Source organism: Melanotaenia boesemani, chromosome 14 (assembly GCF_017639745.1).
Source record: "Melanotaenia boesemani isolate fMelBoe1 chromosome 14, fMelBoe1.pri, whole genome shotgun sequence".
NCBI lineage: Eukaryota > Metazoa > Chordata > Actinopteri > Atheriniformes > Melanotaeniidae > Melanotaenia > Melanotaenia boesemani.
In genome coordinates this window covers 2,798,908-2,820,751 of record NC_055695.1, presented here as the reverse complement: position 1 = coordinate 2,820,751, position 21,844 = coordinate 2,798,908, and the positions used below count along the sequence as shown (strand labels likewise).

Below are 21,844 nucleotides of genomic sequence, written 5' to 3'. Positions count from 1 at the left end.
GTTTTTTACAAAGACGGCGCATCACACAAATAGACAGAACTCAACCTTTTGCTCACTAGTGACTGTGGAAGTCACTACAGAACTAAAAGAAACATTTGGTTTGCCATCAGAAATGAAGGAGGCAGCTTTTATTACCATCCATGTCAGTTTTATGTTTCCTCTGAAATCAGAACATGTAAGATGAAAAATTATTTTTTTTGTTAAAATCTGCTTGTATAAATTTGGAGGATAATGCACAGATTAGGCTGTAAATGAAAGGGCGCCAGTAACGGTGACCAGGACTGTTCCTGCTGCCCTGCATTCATCAGACTCTGATTTCTCAACATGGAGGGAATCAGATAGAAGAAGGAAGGAGGCTGTACCGTGTGGGAGAGCAGTTACTTTCCTGATGATACTGGATCACAAAGACAGAACCTGCAGCAGCTGATCGATCAGAATCACACAGATGTGATTGACTTTATTTTCACCACAGGGCACATCCATTGTTACAGCCGTCTGGTGAATTAGTGGTTCTGAATGAATCAATCCACATAGAACAGTATTAATGTTATGAAACAGAGAAAAGTGTGTGTTCATGCTTCACCTTCATCATTCAGTCGGGAAGCAAAGCTCACACAGCTACACAGTGATGTGCTGGTTAGTGCTGCTGCCTCACAGCATCACGGTTGCTGGTTCAAGTCTTGGCTGGTAAGGGGTTTGAACGGGGGCTTTTCTGGTTGCATGTTGTCACCGTGTGTGTGTGTGTGTTTACACCCTCTCCACCATGCAGCTGTGGCCCCTGAAACACATGCAAGTTTGGTTAATTAGCCTGCTGATTGTGGGGACAGGGTCCAGCCCTGGGCGACTCTGCACTGGACCAAGAAGTAAAGAAAATAAATGAAAGAAAAGCAGAAATCATTTCAACATGTTTCTGCCTGTTAGAGAGCTCCACCTCTGACCTGAACAGGTGGAGGTGTTTGTCAGACATAAAAACAAATGCGAGAGAAAAGTTACACAGAAATTAACTAATGAGAAATCCAGCAGGTCCACATAAACCACAATGATCCTACTGGACTCCTTTAATAATACAAACCCTACACTTCCTGATGGCTCTGTAGATTTTCCCACAGTTGACGATGACGATGCCCAGCAACCACAGTGGAGAACCTGATGGAGTCATAAATGAAGATGTCAAAGAGAAACAATGTGATAAAACTCTTCCACATGTTCCTGTGAGCAGTCAGGATTAGATGCTCCAGGAATGAAACACTCAGGTCATAAAGAGCAGAAAGAAAGAAGAAGAAACAAAAAGAGACTCTCCATCATCCAGAAAAGCAGGTCAGACGAGGAGGTCGTCATCATCACAGGATAACGTAGCTTCTTTTAGCTTTTAGAACTTATGTCTAGCTATTATTTATTTAAGAGGAAATTAAATGGAAATTAAGTGTACAAAAACTTTTGACAGCAATTCCTTCCAGCAGATGGCGCCCTAGACGACCGACTATAGGTCCCCTGTTGCCAGAGCTGATGTCAAAGAGCAGACAGGCCCAAAGACAATATCTGAAGTCATATCTAGTCAGGGGGGTAGTGGGTGGCACCAGTCTCTCTAAGCATTATGATCACTGGGATGAGAGAAACTAGTTAGTAAACGGGCTGGTTGCTCCCATGCAGACACACAAACAGCAAACACAAACACACAAACACACAAACACAGGCTACCAGAGAACAAACATGCAAACATTTATTTCCAAACCGCACCGCCCCTTCTCTCTCCTCCCTCCATGCTCACTTCCTTAAATTAACTAGTCAGCTGATGTTGAATCTCCATGTTTAAACGTTAACAGACGTCCCGGGAATAGGCTTGGGTTAATTTTTCTTTATGGTTTATCTGAATTTTCTTCTGTTTTGTGTTTGGATCAAACGGATTATCAGCTCCCTGATCCTGGAAATTAAAAAAAAAGAGACTTTACTTTTTGTTCAAAGACCATCTCGAGGAGTTTAACGTGTTTTAGTTGTTGGTGTTTCTGAGTTAAACACGACGTTAATACTTGGATTCTGGAAGTTGGAGCTGCTTCCAGTATGACAGACGGATTTCAGCCAGCTTGGCTCCACCAGCGGCTCTTCTCTGACGGATTGTCCGCCCGTTGGGAGACCGCAGAGGGAGAGGAAGGAGAGGAAGGAGCGGCCGTTTACATCATGTACTCGACCAGGAAAAGCCGGAAAAAGAGACATCACCATAAATATTTGACCGATTTTGGATTAGATTGGACATTTTATTAAGAATAAAAGGAAGTAGGCCTAACTTGTTTTTCAGGATGTATTAGTGATTGTTACAAAAACGGAACTGACAACTGTCTGAAAAAATATCTCCACGCCCAAGACGTAGGAGGCGTGGCCTGGTGAAGTCATCACGCACGCTCTTTACGCCACCGAACAGGACCGCTGACTGCTTGTAGACGCTCCAGCACTAACTGGGTATGTTGCTTTTAATTTTCAGACATAATTACAATCATTAGCGTCCAAATGATGTTTTTCGATAGAATATTACTTTGATTTATTTTTTTAATTGAATCTGGAAAATGTAAGTTCAGGCCTAAACTAGAAAACCTCCTGCCGAGAGACTCAATCGCAGATCAACAGGAATGTATACACATTGTACTCGGCATATACGTAAATATAATAAAACAGGGAAAAAAGTCCAAGTTTAAAAGATGAGAAGCCGAAGAAACCAAAACTTTGGGTCAGTTTAATCATGAAAGACCCTGCGAACCAACCGGAGCACAAATAGAAACCAAGACATTTCTAATGTTTCTATAAAGGTTTAAAACGCATCTACATTAATTTAGTTAATCCAGTTTCTGCTAGGTTAAGTGTCCACTGCTGTCAGTTGGCTGAACAGTAACGTCGAGGCCTGCAGGTGTAGCCTACAGATCCTACACCCTACAGATCCTACAGCCTACAGATCCTAACTAACGCCCCCCTGCTGGACTGTCCGGGTCGATCTATCGATCGAACATAATCGGCGATGCATTTCTTTATAAATACATATTAGTGGTGTTCCGATCGATCGGACGCCGATCATTATCGGACGATATCCGTAAAAAAGTATGTGATCGGTGTTCGCCGATCAATGCCTTTTGTTGCCGATCACAAAATCTGACCACCTATATTTCCTACTCTGCAACCTGCAGAAGCGCTGCGTGCAGTGTCATAGCTCCCGCTTTCCTCCACAATGTGCATGCGCGCGGTTGCAAATCCAAAGCAAACATGTCTGCCGTGTGGAAGTTTTACACTGTGTGTGAGAGTGATGTAAAGTTTGCATCCTGCAACACGTGCAACACAAAAGTACCTCGCGGGGGAAGTACGTCAAAATCCTTCAATACAACGAATCTAATACGACATTTAAAGAACAAACACTTGACGGAGTACGCTGAATTTTCGAGGCTCACTGCACAGAATGAAAGGAAGACGCCGGTGCAGCCAGAGCGCAGCTAACGCAGCCAACAATTACCAACACTCGTCCGTATGAGCGTGACAGTCAAGCAAATAACCACAAAAATAATTCAGTTAAATGGCCTTGACGACCAACCGTTCTCAGTGGTGGAGGACGCCTCTTTTACTTGGCTTTTTTTTTTTTTTTTTTTTTTTTTTGGCAATATTAAGATTTTGTTTTACTTTCTTATTTAGCCTGATGAGAGCCTTAATGTGTTTTCAGTCTGTTAAAATATAGTACTACTGATTACTGAAAGATAGCGCATTGTACTATGTACATGTTATTGTCTAAATTAGGGGGATTTTATGGTTCCTTTTTCCACATCAAATAGTCGGCAGTGCTTATAAAAAAATTACAGCCAATCCATGTGATCGGCACTCATGGGTAATCGGTATCGGAATCGGCAACAAAAAATCTGATGGGAGCATCCCTAATACATATTATTTTACTCATTCCTTGGAAATGGACTGAAAATTAACTACCAGATGAAGTAGCCATGGCTCCAGTCTGCAGGCCGCAAAATGAGGAGCGAGCACGGGTTCCTCGCGCGTCTATTATAAGAAAATCTAAAATCTGCTCTGCAAATAAAACATCTGTTGTCTGTGTTGAAGTAAACTATTAAACCTCGGTGATTCCCTACATCATGTTTAATCCACTGGCCCTCAGTGCCTTTAGCCCGCAGTGCTAACATGCTAATAACAAACAGCATATTTGAGAGCAAAAATCGACATTTACACACCTCTCCTTTGACCTCTTCTTCTGTTTTTGCACTGAGGACAGAAAAAATGGTTGACTTGTTATATAAAGACTTCAGATAACACCTGAAAGCTACAAAGTTTGTAACAGAGATGCTAATCTGTAAAAAAGCTCATAAATCACTACAGTGTCCATTTCTCTTGTTCATGTGCGCGCGTGCCGACAGAAATCCATCATTCATGGTTATAATAAATGCTAAGGTGAGATAATTGTTTCTCATCTGTCCCTCAACCTGTTTAGTTGTTTACGTACATAACCACAGTCTACCAGCTTTATTTATTAATTACATGTGTAATTTTTAATAAAATAAATAAAGAACCCATCCTCACCTGAAACCCGCATTTTCTCATTCCCTCATTTCAGTCACGTGACCCAATAACTTTAACCCAGCTATCATCATTATTATTATTATTATTATTATTATTATTATTATTATTATTATTGTGTCTGATTTCTAATAATTATGCTCTTCTTCTTTCCCAGGTTTGGATCCATCAGGTCACCAGTTCAGCAGTTCTGATCATCTCATTTTCTTCTCTAAACTTTGATCTTTCCATGTGAGTAACATGACCAAGAACTGCATGGGCTCAAAACTCTCTGAGGTTTTCTTTACTTTTAAATTAATGCTGAAAAAATAATTTCAGAGTAGTTTTATATCAAGATGTGTCTAACTGAAAAAAACCTGACTGAGAAATTTAAGTTTGTAATTTACAGTAACATTCATGATTATTTATTAGTCTACATCCAACTGAAAAATGCTCCAGAACCTAAACCTATAATTATTTATTACATGAAACCTATAATTATTTATTACATGAAACCTATAATTATTTATTACATGGTTGTTAACATAAAGCTTCACCTGCTGGTTTTAAGGAGGCTCTCGTTTCTCTTTTTTCTGTTTTGTCTTTTTAGAAGGAATTTTTAGCATCAAAGTATAATTATAAAACATACATTTTACACATGAGTTTTTTTTTCTTATAATTTTACATATTATGATATGACAGAAAAATCATGCTGAAATTACAAAACACCATCTCGAATATAATAAATAATAAGGGGATTTTTCATCAGTTGGTCAACATTAAAATTCATTCCTAACTTTACAACTTAAAGCCTTTGTTAAGACCCTGCAGGGGTATGATGGGAGAAAGAAAAGAATGAGAATTGTGGACAGATGTAAAAACCTGGAGGTAACAGAAGTTATTCATACAAGTGGGAATGAGGACAAATACGAAGACAAATGGTGGTGAATCACGTGTTGGGGTTAGTGAAGCTCCTTAAATCAAGAAACTAATATAACAACTATTTTCTAAAGTTAACTCAAAACAAGCCAGTAAAAAGCAAAACTGATAGTAACAAAAAAGAATGAACAAAAACTGGCCAAGTAACAAAAGGTGAAACAGCTCCAGTATCTAAAATTTAACCAAAAGAATTACTATAAACCACTGCAAACCTAAACTAGACCAACACATTTTTACCACTAAGCTAACAAAATAGAACTAAGGGAGAAGCCAAAAGGGCTTTAAGACTTACCACAAACAGAAATCAAGACTACCAGTCAGTAAAACACAAAAGAAAACAAACGCCCAAACAGTTTAACACTGTGGAAAATCTACAATAAAACTCTAAGTTCTTCTAAGAACAAACCACCAGGCAAAGCACACGATCACAACCAAAGGCTGCAGTTGGCTTTTATTTCCTCATGATGTGGCTGTAGAGACGATGATTGGCCCGGCAGTTATCCAATCAGCTGCGTGGAAGCAGAGGTGTGGCGCCTGGAGCCAATCATCAGTAGGCAGGAAGGAGGGTGTGTAGAGCAGAACCAATCTCAGATGGGTGACGTCACACAGGCATTTCCTGTAAAATGAGAGGGTAGTTAGTGAAATGACAGGCAACCGTAACAGCCTTGATAAAAAAAAGAGAGAAAAAAAAACTGAAAAAACAAAGTACAATTTCAAATTTCATAAATGAAGAATAATAAAAATAAAGATTAATAATAAATTAACAACATAAAAATAGAAACACAAATAAGAATGTATAAAATCAAATAAATAAATTAAATAGAATAACTAGAGATAATAAAATAAAACAAATGCCAGTTTTATGTAAACCTGCGACACCAGGTGTGAAAGGGTTAAATGAATTTTTACAGCATTAGACATAAACTGACTGTAAACATGTTCTTTTGTAACACGAGCTGCATTTATTTAATGTCCATGTTTAGTTTCCTTCCTCCTCTGGCTCTTTTTATTCCAGGCAGCAGTTAAAAAAAAGTTTAATTTTAATTCGGCTTTTGTTGTTTGTTATCTTGGTAATCTTGTTTTCTGCTCCAAAAATGGCAAATCCCGGTAAGTTAATAGGGAAACATGGCCCGGGGAGCAGGATTGTTCAGGTTATGCCCAACATATCTCCAGAATGATGATTTAGGGAACGTCGCCATGCGGCCACCAGATGTTAGAACCACTTTAATTAAGATAAATAAACAGACAACTCTATTTTAGACATCATGATCAGAATCAGGGAGGAAGTTGTGTGCACACAGTTGGTTTATAATAAAGAAAGGATAAGATAAAGATAAAAATCACAATAAGAAAAATAACAAATGAACAATATAAACAGACACAGGATAAATCAGTGATACTATGTGTATTATCAATATGATAGCAGCCTATCTGTCCAGTATCTGGCGCTTTGCAAACATCTAACACACAGACTAAACATGTTCAGCAGGATTAGGAATATTTAAATGTGCAAAGGGAGGATGGTTCTGAGTGTGTAGCCCCGGGAAGCCCTCCGTCTTCAGGTGGTCCCGGTTTATGCTGCGAGCTCCTCCACAGGGGTGATGGGTTGTTGTTAACCTGTCTTCCACCCCTCCAACGTCTTCTTATTGGCTGTATAGCCTTATACCGTTTTGTAGTGAACATATATACGGAGGACATTTTAAAATACTATTAAATTTAATCATCAACAAACACACCGTGTGTTAAACATCCACCACGCGCTGACTTTGCTGGTAATCCTCCGCCAAAGGTCGCAGCGGGCGGTGGTTCTAGTTTTATTGGTTTCTTTTTATTATAACATGTTTTTGTTTTAGTTACAGGCCTCAGAAGGACATTTAACTCAGCCTGTTCTCCGCTAACAGCAGAGTTACTTCATATTTACTCTGATTCAGAAGATTAAAGCTCCAGATTGTGTCCAGTTATGCACCATAAAGTAATAAACGTTTTATTTTATGTCAACTAAATGTACCTAATGTCAGTATTACGGCTGTCTGTAATCAGGTAGCCACAATTACACATTATATAATCCCTCAGTCTGGAGGGACAACTCATGTAAACAGATCTATAATAATATGATAATAATAACAATAATAATAATAATAATATGATAATGACAACAACAACAACAACAATAATAATAATAATAATATAATAATAATAATAATAATAATAATAATAATAATAATAATAATAATAATAATAATAATAATAATACATTTTCCAGTTCTTAAAACCTGCTCAGGTTTCCAATTCGTGCGCGTGGATTTTTAAACGATCTTCTCGGACTGATGGGACTGCGGTCAAAGCAGACCTGTTTTCTCTCTTTATTGTCATTTACATTAAACTCTCATCAGCTGTCGTTTCACGGCTGACGGACCCATCAGGAGCTGCAGCAGCGCGCGCTAACGTGAAAAGAGACCGCGCAGAGAACATTTCCCAAAGATCTGTAAGGAGGGACTGAAATATTTCTGCTGGTTTAACGTCTCCAGAGACATTTTTGAGCATGTTGAAGGAGAACATCTCACTGGAGGCGCAGCTGTCACCCAAATAAAAAGTTGGACCTTGTGTGATTGTTTAAACGTTATAACGTGATACGTTTTGTGGTGAAAACGTGGACTATAAACTATTCGTCTCTGCATGAGGAAACTATGGTCAGAAAAATGTTTAATTTACCAAATGGGGTTAAGTTTTACTTCATTGGAGAGTTTGGGTGAAGCTTGGAGGACGCTGTGATGTTGTTGACGTTGCAGGACTTCTCCCAGCGGTGCAGCCTTTATAATCTTTATTTTTATTTTCAGAAGACAGTCACACTGGTACATGTTATTAACCAAAAGCAGCGCACACTCTGGCATCTCAGACACACGCACATCTCACTGCGCGCTGGCAGGTGACGCACCGCGTTTCTTATAACCCACGTTTCTGCGTTTACAACAATAAAGTAGAACAATTAATCCACGACAAAAGATGTGAAACGTTTCTGCTCCAGTATTTCTGCTCGCAACATCTGCAGCTGATTCACGCTTTTAGGTGGAAAATTTTCACATTTTAAAGCAATTTTTTTTAAAAAAAAAACAATTTTGTCATTTTGAAACAGAAAAGAATTTTTTTCCTTCCGGGACAATAAAGGATTTCAATTGAATTGAATTGAGAAATAATGCTGACAAAAGCATTATCAGTTTTTTATTTATTTATTTATTTAGGTAATGACGCAATCTGTTGGTTTGTTTGTATTATTTATTTATTTCCTAATGAAATTTAATAGCTAAATATTAAACAACAACCAGAGGAATTTCCTCCCTAATCAGTCTCTTACTCAGTTCTAGGCATGCTTTATAAAACCTGTGAGAATTTACAAATCCATCTGCACAGATTTCTTTTTCCTCTGATGCCAGCGGATCTCAGTGACCTTCAGGGCTTCAGCTGCTCCCTTAAATAGCGACGTGCGTGACGTGTTTAGCTGTAGCTTAAATGAAGACAGAGGAAGAAAATAAATAAATAATTATATAGGTACAAATATACACAGGCGCAGTAAAAGAACTTCAATGCAGTTCAAAAACTTAAATTAACAATTTAAATTAGATTTTTAAAAAGTTAAAAATAGACAATAAGATTAACAAATGGAGTTATGACACAACAGCTATGTAGATCCATGTTGTCCTGGACCTTGCTGTGTGTCTCTGTGGCCTTATTGTCCACAAACCTGAGTTCTGGGTCTGGCTGAGGGAAAGAGGGAATTCAGTGTGTTTGGTGTCTGCAGGATGCTTGTGGTTCTTGTGAGGAGGCGGCTCTTATGGGTGTCGCCCAGATCCCGCAGAGAGGCACCAACAATCCTCTCAGCCGTCCTCATGACCCGTTGCAGGTCCTTCTTTTTGTGGGTGTTGGACCCTTTCATCATGAAATGTTTCGAAGCAGCCACATCCCCCACAGTGCGACACCCATGGGACCTGGGCAACCCGGAGTAATATGTGTCTGATGTGTCGCTGAATTCATTTATGCCACGTTCACGCTCGCCATGTTGCTCGCTGCTCCTTCAGGATCTTACAAGCCACCTCTGGATTCAGGCTCCTCAGACCTGCTTTCATGAAAGTCCCATCTGGACAGAAACAGGAGAGTTTCTGATGCTGACACTGAATCTTCTTGTCTGTTTCCAGGAAGAAGTGCTTCATCTCGCATGATAAAGGTGCAGAAAATGCCACCATAAAAATGGTTCTTCATAAGTGCTCTGAAGCACTTTGAGTGCCCTGGGGAACCTTTTTATGTTAAAGAACCTTTTCTCACTGTTTAAGGTTCTTTGGGGAACTGAATTTAAGAAAAAAAATAATTCCGCATGCTTTTAGTGCTTTGAAGAACCTTTTTATGTTTAAAATATGGCCTTATGACCACATGCCTATACTCTGTACAGACTACCTTGTGGCTCTGTTCAATTCAGGGTCCTTTTTTTATTGTAGAGGGTTATATTTTGCAATTACATTTTTTCGATAGAGGAGTTATAAAGTAATGTAATTATAAATAATGTGAATAACGTTTGGCAACTTGATTTTTAATGACTCAAAACTGAATTTGAACTAATTATTAGGGTCTACCTCGAGAGTTGTGAGGACATATTAAAAACCTTCAGTGTATACAGGTACACAGACAGGTAAATACTATTTTACAATTAGTGTTAATTAGCTGAAATATTAACTAAACAAAACAAATGGGCTAAAAACAAATCTTAAACAAGTTACATTACAAGATATGCACATAATACAGCCATCAACCATGCTTGAAACCCATCAGTTAAGATCATTCCAATGATGAGGCTTTTTTTTTCAATCCTAAATGCTGAATAGTTGCAAACAAAATCTCCTCTCATCCATAAAACATTTACTTCTTAATAACTTCAGTCCCATCGAAATCCCCGGGAGCACCTGCGTGCATTGACAACACAACGAGGTCGCGGCTGATGTGGTCACGTGACGTTTGGAATGCTGAATCAACAGCTGTGTATCAGAACAATTCCTGATAAACTTCTGTGTCATATGGTCGACGCTACCTCGAGCAGACGAGCTCGAGCTACCAACAGCAGCTTTTGGTCCTGCAGCCTATGGGAGATTCGGTCACGGATCCGTAAGAGACTCGGCTCTGCACCAATGTCATCTGTGCACCGTAAGTCTAACATTTACTAACAACTTAGTAAACATATCTGACCGATATTCCAAAGGAAATCATTTAAAACTTCTGGAGTAATAGTTCGGAAACATCAGAGAGAAGTAGACAGAAAGGATTCAGAGATTAGAAGCAATGAAGAAAAGACTGTGCCTTTGTTCTGTTTTGTACATATGTTTCAATAAAGTTCAGGAGGGAAAAAGTCCTCACAAACGTCACCATTTTGTTGTGTCACCGTTGTTTCTTGTACCTTCCCTCCCTGACACAAAGTTGGAGATCGACCGTCACGGCAAGTTCTGTAAAATATGGTTAAAAATATTTTATTATGAAATACTATATTAAGTTAACCGTAAATTAAGCACAGAAACGACTCATTTTACTTTTAAAACAGCGTGTTTCTCTACCGCTAAGCTGCCGTTGGCTTAGCCACTTTAGCTTGTTACGTTAGCCGCGTTAGCTAGCACTATTCGTTAATGTGAGTAACTGAAACTCGCCGATTTGTATATTGTACTGTTTTGTAGTGTAATGAAAAGCTGCATTAGTAATGTAAGCTAGTTAGTAAAGCAGTTAAATGCTCCAAAAGTTGTCTCTGCGCCACCTCCCTCCCTATCAAAGTAAAGCTGGTGCCAGGGGCGCGAACACGGACTTTGACTTAAACTTTTGGACTTCGCTTCTTCATATGTTGTTTTTTCCCCTCAAGACATAGAAACTATTGTCAACATGCATTGTATTTGCTGATTTATTTGATAAATCATCTTATAATGTAGAAGAAAAGCACAGAATATTTAAAAAGTGTAAAATTGTATAATAATGTAAATGCTTACCTGCAGTGGTCATTTGTCTATCAAAATGAACACTTTACAACTGTATAATGTTACACAACCACTTCAACACTGATTAGCTGTGCAGTAATAGTGTCTATCTCTATCTCCTCCAGGGATGACAAATTTGTGGTCAGTTGACAATGTCTGCTCATGGCTGAAGGTCAATGGATTGGAAGCCTTCACAACAACTTTCATTGGTGAGCTGTGGATATGAATGACGGAGGTATTCCAGTGCCAGAGATGTCCTGTTAAGACCCCAACACGCACAAAGTGGCTGAAACATCTACAGCTTTACCATGAAAATGAGAGTGATTTTTCAGTAATATGTGGTCTTGATGGCTGTCCACGACAGTATTCAAGAGTCAAGTCTTTAAAAAATCACATTCGCCGGCATCATAACAATGATGTGAACTGTGATTCATCCTTTCAACAAGAATCGAGTCAGTTGTCTGATTAAACAAAGCCAGACTCTACTGTAGAGGTTTCAACATCAACAGTTGGTGATATTGTTAACCATCTCACAGACTCTATTCAAAAACAGTTGGCATTATTCTATCTGAAGTTGCAAGAAAAGCATGTTGTTCAGAGAGCAGTACAGTCAGCTGTGATCAATGAGTTGGAGTTACTGTTTAGTCATTTTCATCAAACCTATCAGGCTCTTCTTGCCACTTGTTTAGAGAATGTAAACATAGATATTAATAATCCACAATTAGCTTTGCTCAGAGAGCCATTTTTGGTTGAACACTGCTTCAGTGCAGTAAGTAGTGTGTACAAGCTTGACAAGTTTTGTCTTGAAACACTGTCATTAATCGAGCCCAAAGAGTATACACTTGGGTGTGATTCTCACGGAAAACACACTTTCCAATATATTCCATTACTTGATGTGCTAAACCTAGTTCTGAGGGACAGTGCATCTCAGGAACAAATTTTTGATTGTCCTCAAAAAGAGTCTGATGCTTTAACAAACTTCATTGATGGAACTATTTTTCAGGAATCTCTGTTCTTTAATTGTGGGCACCCATGTTTAACTCTTCAGTTATACAATGATGAATTTGAGATATTGAACCCTTTGGGATCTAAGAGAACTTTGCATAAAGTCTCAGCTTTTTATTTTTCTTTGGGAAATCTAAAACCCAAATTTAGATCAGCTTTGAAAAACATACACCTTGTAATTCTTGTAAAACATAGTATTTTAAAACAGTATGGCGTAGCAAAAGTTTTAGAACCACTTTTAAGTGATGTTTTGAAATTACAAACTGAAGGTGTGAGAGTTTGTTATAAGGATCAAGAATATTTTGTTAAAGGGACTATTGCAACTGTATGTGCTGATAACTTGTCAGCTCATGCCCTTGCAGGATTTTCCTGCAGTTTCAGCAGTGGTAGAGTGTGTAGATATTGCTTATGTCATTACAGGGACATTGCTGTAAAGACACATGAGGAGGAGTGCGTTCTGCGTACACCTGAAGTTCATGAATATCATTTGAAATCTATTGCAAATTATCCTAGCACTACTACAGTGTATGGGGTAAATGGACCATGTGCTTTAAATGTACTTCCTCATTTTGAAGTCACCAAGGCATTTCCTCCTGATGTTATGCATGATATTTTAGAGGGGGTTATACCACTTACACTTAAACTGGTGATCAAGGCACTGCATAAGGACAAAGTTGTGACTGTTACTGAACTTAATAATTGCCTGAAGGATTTTCGCTTTGGACAAAATGATATCAGGAACAGGCCACCGCCTATTTCAGAAAAACTTCCTGCCAATGGCCATGTAATTGGCAAAGCCGTTGAGAAGTGGACACTGTTTCGCTTGATATCTTTTGTAATCGGAGACAAGGTTCCCTCTACTAACAAGGACTGGCAGTTGTATCTGCTCCTGCGTGAGACAACTGAATTTCTCCTAGCTCCAACATTTGCTAAAAGCTGGGTTAGTTATTTAGGTTGTCTAGTTGCACAATTCATTGCTAATTTTAAAGACCTGTATCCTGAAGCTCTTACTCCAAAGGTGCATTATCTGTTGCACTATCCTCGTCTCATACTGGAATTTGGACCTCCACGGTCCAATTGGTGCTTGAGGTATGAGTCAAAACATTTGTACTTCAAAAAAGTGGCCCAGGTTATGAATAATTTCAAAAATGTGTGTTATTCACTGGCCAAAAGACATCAACTCAGACAGTGCTGGGAGTGGAACACATCAACTCAGTTTCAAACAGACACTATACCTCATGAAACGACCAAAATCAGTCCAGAAGAATTGCCAGACTCTGTGTTGACCAACTTCAGGAATCTGCAAATGATACTAACGGAGGAGGATGAACTTTGGATGACAAAAACAGTGACAGTGGACACTACAAGATATTGCATTGGGGACTTTTTCATCATTGACTTGTTGGAGGGTGAACAAATACCAGTGTTTGTGCAGGTCTGTAAGATACTGCATTTTCGGTCGAACTGGTTTCTAGTGGCAAAATGTTTTGCAACAGTTGCATTTTCTAGCCATCTTCATGCTTTTCATGTGGAAGAAACTGATGATACAGTCATTCTTAAGCCTGGAGATGAAACTGACTTCCATCCCCTTGACTGTTACCGCTGCTCAGGCAAAGACTATATTTCCCTTTTACATTGTCCGTTCAAATCACAAGGTTGAAGGTAAATTGACAGATTGGTGCATCACATAGATGATTCACTGCAGGGACTGTGCTTTTGCGTTTTAGTCTTACAACATTTTATTTTCACACCAGTGCTTTTTTTATTGATAACACCTGTATTACTAAATATTGTCATAAGATGGCACAATTTTTGGTTGAAACTTGGCAAAATGTTGTTTTACTTCAAAGTTTTAATGGTATGGAGAATATCACCAGTGTTGACCCAGTAATTCTGCCTCCTGAATAACTAGTTCTGCAATAAGCCTATGTTTCATCTGATGTCTGTTCTTCTAGCCGTTCTCTTTCTGTCTGTCTTTTACCTTTTTGTTTTGTCTTTGTTTTTGTCTGTTGTCAATTTTTCCTAGAGAATGAAATTGATGGTGCAACACTCCTGGGATTATCCGAACGCATGTGTGAACGGATATTTCCCAAAATAAAGGATCAAGTGCGCTTCATGGCCATCCTGAGTACCCTGAAAGAGTAAGTTAAAAATCATGCATTGACATTTAATTTTCCAAGTGTGTGTCCAATATCTGCTATAAGCAATAAACATACACAGCTCAGCCATAGCATTGTTTAGGTGGGTGTTAAAAAGGTCCTGCAAAGTTATGATGTCTGGTTTTTGAAGAGGGCAGCCCCCTCGGAGCACAAACACTCGTCAAGCACTAATACTGACCCCAGAAATCATCCATTATTACTTACATTAGGCTGATGTTTGGGTTAAAAGTTACAGGGTATCACTTTAATGTGGTAGTAAAATATTTTAGTGATGGGTAACTTGATTAACCTTTTTTTTAAAAACTTGGGTTTGTATGTCAACAGAAAAGAGAATGAATTTGTTCCTCATGACGAACCAGATGTACCTGCAAAACCCACCACAGGATCTTTTCAACTTCGGTTCCCACAGTTCCTTATCAATTCTTTAAACAACAAGGACCCTGACCTGAAGTCTCACCAGCGAAACAAAGCGAAAAATGCACTAGTACAGGCCCTCTATGATACACTGAGTCTTCAGACCATGTGAGTATTTATTACCATGTGATATATCAAAAATATTATAATGTAGTTTTTCTGCTTCTGGGCTTCTGGGACAGAAGACAAGTATCAGATTGTGTTCAACAGGATTTTGTGCAAATTTTGTACCATAAATGGAAGCAAAACATCTCAGAAACTGTATATAACAAATATGTCACGTTGGGCTCTTATGGGTTAAAATACTGGCTGCCCCCTGTGAGGGTCTTACACAGTAGGGTGCCGACTGGCCTCAAACTTTCGGAGTTAGTTTTTCTTCTTCACTTCAACTATGCACGCATGGTTGAAGAGGAAAAAGAAGCCTATAATTGAAACTTGAAAAACACTGAACTACACTAGCCAAGTTCTGTTTTTAACTATGACTTTCCTCCAGTTCTTGCTGCAGAATGGACAGACCATATTACCCACGTCTACCCAGCCAACATCTAGTCCATGCGTCGCATTTTTTTTGTGGTTGTTGTTTTGTTTTTTGGAGGTCTCCACACAGAACAGGCACAAATATCCGAGGCAGCGGATTTATTCTTTGTGTGCATTTTAACAAATGATGAGTGCCCCCACTTTTGGGGTTCTTATGACTTTATAGTCCCGGTCAGAAGGGTCCGACATGTCGTGTATGGATGTACAGAGTGAGCGGTCAAGTCGTTTCCAAGCAGTGGGCTTCCAAGCGTCGTACAGTGTGAGAACATGAATCGTGCACTGTGAACTTTTAAACCTTGTGATCTATTCGTGGAGTTTGAAGTGGACCTGTGACACATGATTGAGAAAATCGTACAGTGTATTCCAGCTCTTAGAGAAGTCAGAGGTGCACGTAGCTGAGTGGTGTAACACCAGCTTAGCATGACTACTGAACACCCCAGAAAGTGTCTCTTTAATAATCTTTTTTCTAACACTGCTTGCAGGTATCCAACACACATCCAGTATGTGGATTTGATGCGAATGCTTCTCATGCAGTATCCATTTTTGCGTGAGAAATGTGGATCAGGATATGTAAGTTTTCTGTCTCCGTTACTATGCATTATACAATGTGTAGGAAGTGCTGCTTTTGTCATTTCTACTTTGTCCCTAATGCCAGTCTTTTGATCATCACAGACTTTAGTATCAAATTTGACTTGTTGACAGTTTATTTTAGTGTTGTGATCAACTGTTACTGTATTTGGTCAGGGTGCTCTGTTGGAGTCACTGCGCAACAAATTTAAAAAGGAAAGAATTCCCCTGATCAGCAACAGTGAAGTTGCAAAAATGAGGAAGAAATTCTCATTACCAAATGGTGGAAGGAAACCAAGAGCAGGGTCAGAGGGCAGTGAGTCTTCAGTGAAAAAAGTCAGGGTTGTAAGTCATTAGTTCAGATGATTTACGAGGTTTTGATCATATCCTGGTTAAAATATTTAAAAGCCTAAATGGGATTGGGGGCATATTCAGATAAACCTAATGTTATATTATTATTATAGTTATATTTAAAAAATTTTTTTCTTTTTTTTGCTAATGATTTAGGCCTTGGAGATGCATGATGGAGAAGATGAGCACAGCATTCAACACCATAAAGAAGCAATGAAAGTAGAAGCTCTAAAACAGAGACCCAACTACAACCTCATAATTAATGGAATGGTTAAGACACAAAAATACAGGGCTAACTTTATTCAGGAGCATTCCACAGCTGCAGTCCTTGAGGAGTTTCCATGTCTACGCCATCCACTCTTGGTAAGGTCAAAGCACTTTTATTACAAGCTTAATTTTGGGCCATACCCATCCTCATGGAACACAAGTTTTTGAATGGAATGTAGGCCCATTTGGCATTTGAGTAAACTGTGGTAGTAGAACTCCTTTGCTCCATTTCTCAGAATACTGTCAATAAAAGACAAAAAATACTAGGGCCTGACAAACATTGACGGAAAAAATAACAGATTAAGATAACAGATTAATCGGCCGATTAATTAAAAAAAATATATAATGTATAAAATCTTTTTGGTCCCTTAACACTTGCAGCAACAAAGATATTAATTACAGGCAGAACATTTTACCATTTCAGAATATTTTGTATGTTAGTATTTCTTTAACTTCACAGCAAAGAGGAATTTTTAAGTATAAAAACATGCAAAAAGGCATCAAACCTCTTGATACAGCTGTACTGATGAATTTATCCTTAGATTTAGGCCATAGGTGTATGCTGTGTATGAGCAACATAATGAGTGAAGTTACTGGAAAAACATTATTTATTCAGCCCTCTGACTTTAACCTTAAATTACATTTTCTTTCCTACATTATTGTCTTTACCATGAAGTGATCTCATATGAACCAAAACGAAAACCAGACTTTCAGATGTGAAACACGTCATCTTTGATAGTTACATTTGAAATAGATAATGGTCACAAATAGTCTGACACTAATGTTTCTATACAACAACATACACAGTGAGTTGCTGTTACAGCTGAGGTCATTTTCTAGTATTTTCTGACTAAGTAAAATTAAGAGTGATATCATGATGGCTGCTGAAGACAGACTATAATGTTAATGATTTTAACTTTTTGGTCCTGCACTGAATAAACCTCCCCTACTTCTCAAATTATGTGTACCATTTCTTTTTCATACTGTGTGTGTTATAGATTCTAGAGGAAATGAAGCTTGTGAGCGAAGTGGATGTGGACAAACAAGTAGTTGTTAACCTTGCCAAGATGTCAAAAAATATCCTTGACAAGGCTCCTAAAAGTGCCCTCAAGGACAAGTGTTTGGTTGTGCTTGATGCCTCAGACACAGAGGAGGAAAGAAGAGGTATATTGTTCCTTTTAAACAACTTTACAATTTAATTATACATTTTTTTATTTTATTTTACCATGCTAAATTGCATGTGTTATTTGAGACCCTTTTACTTTTCTTTACAATTCATGTGCATTTTTTAAGGTCAGATTGTCAACACTGCAGTACTCCTCCTACCTTCAGTGTTCAAAGAGGACCCACAGCAGCTATTTGTCATTGATAAGGTAAAGTGCTTTGTCCTACACTCTGATTATTTTGTATTATTTCAATTCCAGCTGTTTGTATTCCAAATAAGTAAAAGGGTGAAATTGTAAGTGAGGGGTTATATGGGGTGGAGGTTGGAGTAGGGTGGGGAATGGGGGGGTCGATGGTGCCCTGGTTCCTGGGGCGTGTGGCTGGAATATCAAGGTGGGTGGGGTGTGTGTGTGTGTGTGTTTGTGGGGGATGTAATTATTATTACAGAAACTTTCCTAGTTTGTTAGCCTTTAACTTTTCTTTTTTTCTTTTTATTATATTAAATGTCTCTAAATGGAAATATGTTCAACTTCATCTTAACTTCTTTTTATCTAACAAAGGAGTCTAAGGGCTTTTTTAAAAAAAAATATTATTATATTTTACAGGAACCAGTGTTTCCGACACCAACAATTGTCCTGACAAACTGCAAAAACGGAAACCCACTGCAGAGCAGTGCCATCACTGTAAAGATGGACGACACAGAGATACTACTTGATGATGGCAGTGTGGACATATCCCTTGCCCTGGCTGTTGCCTTTTTTACTTTATCATATCTTCCAAGTTGAGTATCCCAAAAACCTGAGAGACTGTTTCCTTTATGGAAACCTTCGTTTGTGAAATGAAGCGTTCTGCTCCTATTGCTGTACAAAGGTTTTATAACTCACTGTAAAAGAACAGGCCTGGTTGTGTTAGTTATGGTTTTAATTTTTTTTTTATTGTTGATGAGAATTGCAAACGTTTTATATGTTCAACTCTAAAGCTACTCTGTCGATGTGATTTGCCAGATGTTTTCTTGTATGTTTACCTACGTAAATCAACCTGGCAGGATGTCAATTTTTTACATATTGATATGCCATTTGCTACTTTTACCTGTTTTCAGCAACTGTATTACAGTTTAAAAGTTTTTTTATTGTTGCTATTCAGTTATGTGACTCAAAACCTGTCGTCATATCAAATTTCAGTATCAAACTGTAGTGTGTTATTTTGGGGAAAACATTTTTCAAGAAAAATATAAAATTCATGTATTGCATGGAACCATATTTGTCTTTTTTATCAGCATATCTATTGCAGGATGGTTTCATAACATCTAAAAGGTGGTCTGGGTGTGAATAAAAACAGCTTTGACAGATATGGGTCAGTAATGTGTGTATGTAATGCAAATGGGTCCTAAATTTTCCTTTTGGTTTAAGTCGGCAGGTTTCAAATGAACCATTTCTGGTCTTCAAAATAACAAAACTAAGAAAGAACCTGTCATGAGTTCTTAATGGAACCACCACTAAGGAAATGATTAAGAACCTGTATTGGTTTTCTAAAGAACCCAGCTGAATAGGTTTTTCAGAGAACCCCTCTATAGATGGTTGTTTGTGGAACCCTAAAAGGTTCTCATTTTAAGGCTCTTTAAAGACCCTTATTAGGTTCTTTAAAGAACCTAATAATAAATGGTTCTCTGAAGAACCAATACTTAATAGGTTCCTTGCAGAACCTAAAAAGGTTCCCCTATGGCATCACTGTGAAGAACCACCTTTGGTTCTAACTTGAACCTTTATTTTTAAGGGTAATGGGGACGACGCTTAAGCGTCAGGAGCTCCAGGTTAGGCGAACAGGACTGCTTCAGTGTGACGATGTTCTTACTATCACACCATTTATTACTGATCATCAAGCACACCCTTCCACCTCTCTTTTTCCCCGACTCACTCGTTCTGTCCATGCGATGAACGGACAGGAACTCCGCTGGTTGTACGGCGTGATCAGGTATGAGAGGAGACAGCCATGTCTCGGTGAGACAAATAATGTTGCAGTCCCGTATGTCCCTCTGGTACTTTAGCCGGGCTCTGAGCTCGTCCAGCTTGTTCTCCAGTGACTGGACATTTGCCAGTAAGATGCTTGGCAGTGGCGTGTGGTGTGCTCTACGCCTCAACCTTTCTCTTACGCCGGCTCTTTTCCCCCGAGGCCTACTCCGTGCCCTGGGCCCCCCACGTCCTCCTTTGTTTGTGTCGGCCCTCTGGCGCAAGATGTCTTGAGGCCAAGCCGGGTCTACATAATATGGGGCGCCAAGTGTAAAAATTCAGTATAAAAGTTGTAGCTGACACATTTTCATTATTTATCTCACTTTTCTCACATTTAGCACGTTTTTCCTACATTTTCCTACATTTAACATAACTTTTAACCACATGTATAATGGTCAAATAGAACATCTAAATCTAAATTTTAAATCTAAATCTAAATGCTATATGTTAAATCTAAATGTTATATGTTATATCTAAATGTTAAATCTAAATCTAAATGTTTAAATCTAAATCTAAATGTTATATGTTAAATCTAAATGTTTAAATCTAAATCTAAATGCTATATGTTAAATCTAAATGTTATATGTTATATCTAAATGTTTAAATCTAAATCTAAATGTTATATGTTATATCTTAATGTTAAATCTAAATCTAAATGTTTAAATCTAAATCTAAATGTTATGTTATATCTTAATGTTAAATCTAAATCTAAATGTTTAAATCTAAATCTAAATGTTATATGTTAAATCTAAATGTTAAATCTAAATGTTTAAATCTAAATCTAAATGTTATATGTTATATCTAAATGTTTAAATCTAAATCTAAATGTTAAATCTTATATCTAAATGTTAAATGTTAAATCTAAATCTAAATGTTTAACCTAAATGTTTCGGATATATGCTAATTAACCCCGCCCCTTTTAACCTCAACCAATACGCTAGTAGGGAAACACTCGCTCGCACGCACACACACACACACACACACACACACAGGTCTTTACTATGAATGTCTTTCTGCATTTACGAGCTGCACTTCAAAGTACACTTCCAACCAACCACTCACACCATTAATGGTAAGATGCATATATTTATTTTTAACTTTCTAAACAACATTTTGCGGACTTTTCAGCTCTTTAGTTGATCTTTAGACCATGAGGTGGAAAAGGAAAAATTTCCAAGAAGACCAGCCTAAGCTAATCTGGTCTGGGTATGACAAAGACTGATGCTTCTGGAGAAAAAGGCATGCATCTTGTTTTTATATGTTTTGACTTTGGCTCAAGTAGCCTGATGAAGCCCCATTTTGTCAAGGGATAGATGGCAGAGGAGCCTATTGAAAAAGAGAAAACAAAGATTTCTCTTAGTGGACTGAGTACTTTTAAATAATACACACACAAACTTTGGACATTACAACATTTACTCAGTTAAGATTAGGAAATGCATTCTTGGTTCACTTCAGTTTTCTTTGTGACGTGACGGCAGTGATAGCGATAAATTTGCCCTGGACGTTAGCTACAGCTAAGTAGCTAGCTAACAGTAAAAGTCCGCAAAATGTTGTTTAGAAAGTTAAAAATAAATATATGCATCTTACCATTAATGGTGTGAGTGGTTGGTTGGAAGTGTACTTTGAAGTGCAGCTCGTAAATGCAGAAAGACATTCACAGTAAAGACCTGTGTGTGTGTGTGTGTGTGTGTGTGCGAGCGAGTGTTTCCCTACTAGCCTATTGGTTGAGGTTAAAAGGGGCGGGGTTAATTAGCATATATTCGAAACATTTAGGTTAAACATTTAGATTTAGATTTAACATTTAGATTTAACATTTAACATTTAGATATAAGATTTAACATTTAGATTTAACATATAACATTTAGATTTAGATTTAACATTTAGATTTAGATTTAAACATTTA

At 38.1% G+C, this 21,844-nt stretch overlaps 1 protein-coding gene across 6 annotated transcripts; it reads left to right on the top strand.

The window, feature by feature from the left end:
• The first annotated feature begins 1,769 nt into the window (after window positions 1-1,769).
• LOC121653708 (sterile alpha motif domain-containing protein 3-like) lies at window positions 1,770-20,222 on the top strand. Of its 6 annotated transcripts, none has more exons than XM_042007356.1 (12): window positions 1,770-2,454; window positions 4,712-4,785; window positions 9,663-10,659; window positions 11,597-11,680; window positions 14,503-14,617; window positions 14,960-15,157; window positions 16,069-16,156; window positions 16,331-16,498; window positions 16,661-16,867; window positions 17,770-17,935; window positions 18,065-18,144; window positions 18,541-20,222. In XM_042007356.1, exons 3-12 carry the CDS (start codon window positions 10,479-10,481, stop codon window positions 18,718-18,720), a joined length of 1,467 nt encoding a protein of 488 aa, XP_041863290.1. In that variant the 5' UTR covers window positions 1,770-2,454; window positions 4,712-4,785; window positions 9,663-10,478; the 3' UTR covers window positions 18,721-20,222. The 6 variants fall into 6 exon arrangements, with proteins under 6 accessions (XP_041863290.1, XP_041863291.1, XP_041863293.1 ...); XM_042007357.1 differs by having other exon boundaries at window positions 9,663-10,948; XM_042007359.1 differs by lacking the exon at window positions 16,331-16,498 and having other exon boundaries at window positions 1,771-2,454; window positions 18,541-20,221.
• The last annotated feature ends 1,622 nt before the right edge of the window (window positions 20,223-21,844 follow it).